Raw genomic sequence first — 8,076 nt, 5'->3', positions numbered from 1 at the left:
AGGTCTGAGAATTAAGATTGTGTCAGTGTGATATTTTAATTAAAGGGTCATAGATCTGAGTTTGAAAATGCATGAAAGAGAGATCTGAGTGGCTGAAGCAAGTCAGTGCTTGCAGCTCAAGGGATTGGAGTCTTTTTCAGGTTTGAGCCTGTAAAAATCAAGGAGTTGGTACCTGCAAACAAGTGGGAGTTGGTACTTTCAGCCAGTGGGTGCTTGCAAAGAAAAGGGGATTGGTGCCTCCTATAGGTTGGAGCCTACAAAATCAAATGTAAATTGAAGTTGGTGCTTGCATTTACATTATAATTAAAAGAAGATTTGTAGTTTTCTCCCATATGGGTTTACACATTTTATCTTGTGTTCAAGCTTTATGTGATTGGTGCATTGTTGTATCATTGAATGCATTTGATTGGCTAGACAATTATCAAAATTTATAAAAAAACTCATTCAACCCCCACCCCCAGTATTTTCCCGGTTTCCAACAGAAACATCAATATTTTAAAATATTTACATTCTAATGCTTTGTATGCTCTTCAATTCATCTCCAAAACAATATTTTCAAAGTATATTCAAGATGAGAACTACATTTATTTTTCTATGTTCTTCAACATTTTGGATTGGACACATTATGGCACGTGCTTAGTATGTGTAAAATAGCATGCTTCCCGGAATAAGAAATGAAAATAGAATAATACAAATGACCTACGATTCCAATTCAATTGCCATGGTAGCTAAGAAGAATTAAACCTCATAGCACCAACTATTAACCTGATAATTGGAACGATACCTATCAAGGCTATATGAAGTTGATCTGAGCTGCAAGTACGAATGCTAACTTGCCCAGTCCTCCTGTTGTTAATGTTTGCACTAGTAACCATCATTAAATTCCTGCACAGAGAGAACTGTGACTGGAGATTTCCAACCATAGCCAGGTCTCCATGCCAGTCCATTATAGAAAATCCTAATGTTGTAATCATCTTGCCAATTGGGTAATCCTTATCTCTTAAAGTTGCTTCTAAGGTCCCACCAAATGCCAGATCCCTGTGCCCCACCATGGCACCACTCACAACAAATTGCAACCTTTTTCTAATTCTTAATCTATCTTCAAGCTTTATACCTGCTGCTAAGGTATCCCCTAAAATCATCAAAGCAAGTCCACCCAAGGTCATATTTTGCCTAAAATTATTAAACCTGGTCTCACTGCACAGCGTATAAGCTTGGTCCTTTCCAACTGTTTGAACATCAAATCCAACCAACGTAGCTCTTCCCTCTCTATGTTTCAAAGAAGTGGCGCACTCCAATTGCATATTTGCCTCCTGCTTATCTTTGTTAATCTGACCAGAAATTGAAACTGGTAAACTGTTACTAATAACAAACGTCTTCTCTGCATTGAGTCCATCATATCCACAATCATGATCCCAACCATTAGGATTCATAACAGGTCTTACAACCCACTGCTTAGCTATATCGAGACAACGATACCTGTAAGTAGGATTATCAGAGTCAAAGGATGGTGGCATTGGCATGTCTGGCATAGGCACAGGTACTGCTGCTATCCCTGTACTATAATCCTCTGGTGCATCCAGTTCATCTTTAAAACTTTGTGGCATAGATTTTATATTCTTCTGCCTTCTCAGTTCCTCTTTCCACTGTTTTCGTTGGAATAACTTTTCACGATAATCTAGTTCATTGAAGTAATCTTTCCTTTGCTCTTTACTTAGTTTATTTAACTGAGACTTTGTCAAAGGCTTGAAAAGAGGAAGTTTATCAAAATCATCCTCACCTTCAGAGTCTGTTAAATATTCAAAGTCCTCAACAAACTCATCTCCAGCACCCACTTGCTCATCTGGCATCTTTGGTTGTGCTCGTGAGCGCAGAAGAAAAGATAGCAAATAAGACAATGGTGGCACCCTAGGTTGAACACTAGATGGCCTTCCTGGGATGTTGTCTTGCAATTTCAAAATTGCATTTGCTTCACCTAAAACCTTGGAAGCAAAACATAATAACAATAAATGGGGTTTCCATACTTGCCCATTGGGCAAAACTCTCTCACCTGCCCTGTTTGTCTGACATGACTGGTGATTCTCCACAAGTGATACAGGGACCATCAGCCTTGCATCACCAGCTGTCTGGCATATTAATAATTGTATAGGATTTAAACGCTGAGCCACAACTATTTCATAACTAAGAGGGATTCCATCCGGACCATCTGGCGGAGTTGAAGAGCAATGAGTCAGAACTAAACAGGCATTGTGCCAAATGGCAGCCCCAAAAGTCTTAGTGATGATTTTCATCACTGGAAAATCACTATTGTTGTTATTTTGCATGTCAAGTCGATCCACATAAAGTACAAGATCTGGAGGATACTTCCTTACAAACTTCTTCACTGATGACATGATCTTTTCATTTCTGCGATGACCAGCAAAAGAAGGAATCAAGCCAGGAGTATCGATGATCCTCAGTTGGATTCCATGTACAGTTCCAACTATCGCTGCAACCTTCTTTGTGGCTGGTTGGAATGCATCAGTTGCAGCCTTTACTTCATTAAATATAGAATTTATCGTTGCACTCTTCCCTACACCAGTTTTTCCTAAAACCAATATGGTGCATGTAAAGTCCAAGTCTTCTTGGCTAGTTGCTTCATGTTCGCTTGCAATTGCACTAGCTCTGTCATTACTGAATGCAAAATCCCTGTCAGTGTTTCTGGGAAATTTTATCTGCTCGGCAAGTCCTAACCTATACAAAACCTGGGCAACAATAGCATTATTAGTTTTCTCACCAAGCCTGTGGACTGTGCGCAAGAACTTCATTCGAATCATTTGGAGTTTCTCCAATGTATTTTCATTTTTGTCCACCGGACTCTTCTTGGACAGGCTACCTTCCATTGATGCAGATAGCAGAGGTGCATCATGCTTGTTTTCCTGGGAGTGTTGCAAAGAATCAAAAGCAGGCTCCAAAGGCATCCCAGAAGATTCCAGTCTTGCAGGACACGATGAGATAGATATCCCTGCAGCAACCAATAAAGCATTGTTAGAGTGAGTTCCTGCAACATTTCATTCTTTTTAAAAGAAAGCCAACTCAGAAGATTTTAATATTTGTTCTATTTTTTGGATCATTGTTTCCATCCTAGCAATCTCGCAATAACCTGTCATAATATTTCTGGCCATTCTGATCCATACCAATTGAAGATTCTAATGGAATATGATAGTCTAAATTGCTGCATCTTCAAAAGCAACACCTTCTGCTGCAATCTGACCAACTGATCCTAAACATTCCATGTTGGCCCCTTCATAGCTACATTATCAGACAAATTACATGATCAGATGCTTCTAACTGAAAGGTGTCTTTATCTTGCATTTTTCCACATTCTTCTCTACCTGCCCTTGCCATTTGGCCATACTATATTTATCAGTCTTACAGTACTCCAGCAGTTGCTTTTGTGACAGGTTCTCTCCTTCCTCATATTCTTGTCGGTTTTGGAAATTCCTTGAAGAAGGAAAATCCATATTTGTCAATTCCTTGTTTTCTTCCACTTTGAGCTTCTCTTGTATGTGATCCACCACTACCTTTGCATCCTCTCTTTGCCGGTTTTGGAAATTCCTTGCAGAAAGAAAAACCATACTTGTCAGTTCCTTGTTTTCTTCCACTTTGGGCTTCTCTTGTATGTGATCCACCACTACCTTTGTTTGAACCATCTCTCTCCTTCATTATCTCTTTGATATCCTTCTCAACAACCCCTTCATGGCTGGGTTCCAAATCCTAAGAGGTACCACTGTCTATCACTGTCAAATTGTCAGCATAATCATATCTAGCAATTTGCTCTGCCTTTGATTTCTAGTCCTCTGCAGCAACTTTATTAGAAGTTTTGACACCCTGTCACATTTTCTCAATCTGTTACAATGGTGTTCCCAGTGATGCCAATTGGGTTGATTTTTACCCAAACACTATCAGCAGGCTCAAGTTGTATGATGCTGAGTCTGCCAGTAATTGCGAAAATGTTTTGTAGCATTTATCTGAGCCGCTGAATCAACCAAGGAATAGTATTCTCAGTACTTATTGGCAGCTGAGATTCAAGCAATGAATCCATCCTCTGTGATTCAGTCATATTCAGTGCTTTGATGCATTCAAATCTGACTATTATGTTAGCATCTTCAGTTGCAGCATTGACCTTGTCCATGGCTATAGTTTATACTTCCCAATCCATTTATCAGAAAAGTTTCCAAAGTTTAGAGAAGATAAAGTACAAACGGATCTTTTGGTCCTAGTTTCTGCTCCAAGTTCTATAAGTATATTGCATGACTTTCCATTAGAAATCTCAAGGGATGATTGATTTGTTGCAGCAGGATTTGCTTCAATAATGCTTCTGGAGTCTTCTTTGATGATAGGTACAATTAAATCAGATCAGTTTCGTGGATCAATAATAAAGCATCATCAGATATTGCACCACACAACTTCTGACGAACAGCTATTAGGTCTATCAGCAATGAAACACCCCCTTCCATAATCTTCAGTTCTTTTATGCATTTGTCACTCTTCTTCATATAGCTTGTCTATCTGTTCTTCGTGTTCATCTCTCTGATTATTTCATCATCTAAATCATGGTTGCTGTTGGCATTTGCGGAAGATTATTTGATCTCACTGCTAGTAGATCATTTCCCTGGTCTCTCTATATACTACAATGGACAGCTGTACCCCCATTAAGCTCTGAAAATCCTCATCATTGAAAGAACACTTTGTCAATTATGAAATCCCTCTCATGACTATTATATTACTTTAGGAACTAAGCTATCTTCTATATAATTATCACCAATAAATTCCTTTATATCATAAGAAAGGGGTTCTCGAATTACAAACATACCTGGACTGTCAGAGGATCTGTTGTCGGAGGTGCTAAGAGCATCCAGGTCATTAAGAAGTGGATCTTTACTTGAAAAGTCCTCTTCAGAACAGCTTCCAACACTGGATGTTGATCTTGTATTGGGAATTGACATAGAGCCCATCTTCAAACCACAGCAGAAGAACCTTTTTGCAACAAAATATGCTGCTAGCAATCAAACAGAGTACCCTCGCTATCTAACCTTTCTGGTCAAGCACATTTTTGAGCTCACAATAGGTAATTTAACGGAGCCCAAATGACCTATCCACTGAATCCTAACCGCCCAGATGCACATATAAAACTTAGGGACTTTTTCAGCAACCGAAAGTCCTAATTTGCAAAAAATTTGCAACCCAACAGTACTCTTAGTCTTCGATCAGTCAATTTGATGACGCCCATATGCAGTTATGGCAGAATGGTCACCACCTAATTATGAATGGTTACCATTAAATACCTCAAATAAAGTCCCATGTTTCATACTGCCATCATCCAAAAATAAAACTCTAAGATGAAATTAACCACTCTATTAGTATCTGCATTTACCATTCCCTGCATCAAGAAAGGTCAGCTGAATTTATAAACTCAGAATTGCCGATTCCATGCTACTTTAGAGTCCTTATTCAATCAATATTTTCACCATCAAAATGAATCCCGAAGTTTGAAATATTGAAATCCCATATTGTAGAATACCCGCTGCTAGAGTGCATCTCTATAACCCAAAACCAAAGATTCGTCAGTGCTCAAATGCCCTATTTCCAGTAACAGCTCGATTGCCTCAATAAACTTCGATACCTAGTTCCTCAGTGTATTAGAGGCCTGATTGCAAATTCTTCACCATCAAATTGTATCATAAAAGCTTTCAATTCAGAAGTTCTCAAACACAACAGAGAGCATATTCATGTTAAAAGTTAAAATCTGTGCAATTTTCCACATCTTCCAAATGCAATTTCAAGCTCAAGATGGTTCAATTATCAATGCTAAGGTGCCATTTATCCCCAAGTCCTTACCACCAAATTGTATTTCCAAGATATGAAATCTTAAAAAATGACAACCCACCATTGCCCAGATGCCCTCCTTGAAAAATCCTAAAAGCCACGATGCATTTCTGAGCTGAATTCATTCAGTCTATCAATTGCCCAGATGCCCTAATTAAAAAATCCTTATCAAACAAGTAAATTTTTAGCCAAACGAAGGGCAACCATTCAAACATCCGCAGTCTCGGCCCTTCTCACCTACCGACATGCCCGAAATCAAATAAAAACTGACCAAAACGCAGACCTAAAAGCCCATTTTCAACCCTGAAAGAGAGAACTCCCCAAATAAAATAAACACGCACTCATTTGCTATACATCAATCAAAATACCGAGAGCCGATCCCAGCACTCAAAACTTTAGGGCACGATTGCATGGAGCGATCGAAAACATAAGAGCTCAAAAATTACAAAGAAAATAAAGATTCGTGGTCGATGGGAAAGCATTTGATCTCGTTCATCGACTAACCAGACGGTAAATGAAGGCAGGTCAAACGTTTACTTGGAAATTTTAATTTAATTTTAATGTGCAGAAATTATTCAATACTGGGCAATGTACTCCGAAGGAGAAAAGGGCACAAGACTAAACCTTTAAAAGAAAGAAGAAAGTTAACCGGGTAAATTATCGAAGGTAAGGGGATAAGAGGTTTAGGGATATACATTTGTTTCCATAATGTATATGAATGAAAAAGATAAGATAAGATTAAGGATAGTTGTCAATTGTGGGGCTATAGTGTGCTAAAGAACATCTATATGCTATGTATTCCATGAATGTATATGTGGTTTTTTTATATATCTTATATAAATATAATCGTGCTTTTTCGCTCTGAAAAGAACATTTTTAGTTTCATATAATTTAGTGGATAATATTTGTTTTCACAATGTATATGAATGAAAAAAGATAAAATTAATGGTAGTCGTTATAATTATTTCATAAATATTCAATATCTAAGTTTGTGAAGTTATATTATTTCGAAAATATTCAATTTTGATCTAGTTTCATATAAATTAGAGGATAATATTTTTATTAGATAGATTATTTTTTAATTTAACATTAAGATTAAGATTAATCTTGAAATTTGATTTATAAAAGTAAATTTATGAAGTAAAAATAAGATTTAAGAGGTAATGTTTAAAATAAAATAATTTTATTTTTTATTAAAAGTACAATTAAGTTGTTAAGAAATCATTTGGTTAGAATTTCAAAAATGGTCAGTGCAGAAGGATTTGGAAATGCACCGTTTGCAGCGATCTAGAGCTCAAATCTAAAGAGTTTCCTGACCATGGTGAAACCAATCTAAGGGGAATCTTTTTGTTTGCAAGTTTTGAACTCAGATCTTGTTTTATCACTTGTGAAAAGGTTAAAAGAGAATATGCACATTCCTCTTGAATGTTGTCGGCTTATTCATGAAGGACAGAAGCTTCGGGATCAAAAGCTTCTCATTGAATACGACATTACCAAGGATATCATGATCTACATGGTAGCAAAAAATTGAGGTGGAGCCAAAGGGGAGGTGTATCAACCTCAACCCCACCAAGATCCTTTAAAGATGTTATAAAACTAGGGTATTCTTCGTCAAACCCTAAAGATCTATCTGGATCTACATTTTTGGTGGAGTAGTTAGCTGAAACCCATTCTCTTAAGGTGAAAAATATTGCAAGCAGAGTCATGGATGTAAATTATGAACAGAGAGCGTTCATCTATTGTTTCAATGGTGTTTGGCCTTCTTCATCAACTCTTGAGGAGTGGGTTCACCATAATTGGTCTCCAAATGTTGCAGTTCATTTCTGCTCAAAAGGATTTTATTGTTATTTTTCATAAGTTAGAAGAATGGCAGAAGGTTTTTTATCAGGGACCCTGGTTTTAGGGTTGATCTAGTCTCTCCCTTTAGCCTTGGTTTCCATATTTTAATCATCTTTCTATGTCAAATCTGGCAACTCCGATATGGATGAGGTTTTGTAATTTTCCCATACATCTAACACATCCAACTATCTTAGAAGATTTGGGAAATTTGTTAGGTCGCTTCATCAAAATTGACTTGGAAATGATTATGAAAGGATTTCACACATTTATTCACATTTGTTTTGAATTGTACCTCAGTAAAGGATTGTCGGATAAAATCCTCATTAAATGGGGAAATAGGGTTTATTCCCAACTAGTGGATTATGAAAA

The 8,076-nt window shown here is 37.3% G+C and overlaps 1 protein-coding gene across 2 annotated transcripts; it reads right to left on the bottom strand.

Moving 5' to 3' along the window:
* Positions 1-689: 689 nt before the first annotated feature.
* Positions 690-6,473, bottom strand: LOC149140806 (translocase of chloroplast 101, chloroplastic-like). 2 transcript variants are annotated; one of them, XM_089446418.1, is made up of 3 exons: positions 5,511-6,473; positions 4,856-5,299; positions 690-3,004 (listed from the first exon to the last, which is right to left on the bottom strand). In XM_089446418.1, the coding sequence occupies exons 2-3, from the start codon at positions 4,995-4,997 to the stop codon at positions 729-731; spliced, it is 2,418 nt and encodes an 805-aa protein (XP_089302544.1). In that variant the 5' UTR covers positions 4,998-5,299; positions 5,511-6,473; the 3' UTR covers positions 690-728. The 2 variants fall into 2 exon arrangements, with proteins under 2 accessions (XP_089302544.1, XP_089302545.1); XM_089446419.1 differs by lacking the exons at positions 4,856-5,299; positions 5,511-6,473 and adding an exon at positions 3,177-4,577.
* Between the last annotated feature and the right edge of the window lie 1,603 nt (positions 6,474-8,076).

The sequence above is a fragment of the Pinus tabuliformis genome, chromosome X, assembly GCF_031772625.1.
Source record: "Pinus tabuliformis cultivar Carrire ecotype Pingquan chromosome X, CPIR1, whole genome shotgun sequence".
Lineage (NCBI taxonomy): Eukaryota > Viridiplantae > Streptophyta > Pinopsida > Pinales > Pinaceae > Pinus > Pinus tabuliformis.
Note: the sequence above shows the minus strand (reverse complement) of the source record. Positions and strands in the feature narration are given on the sequence as shown.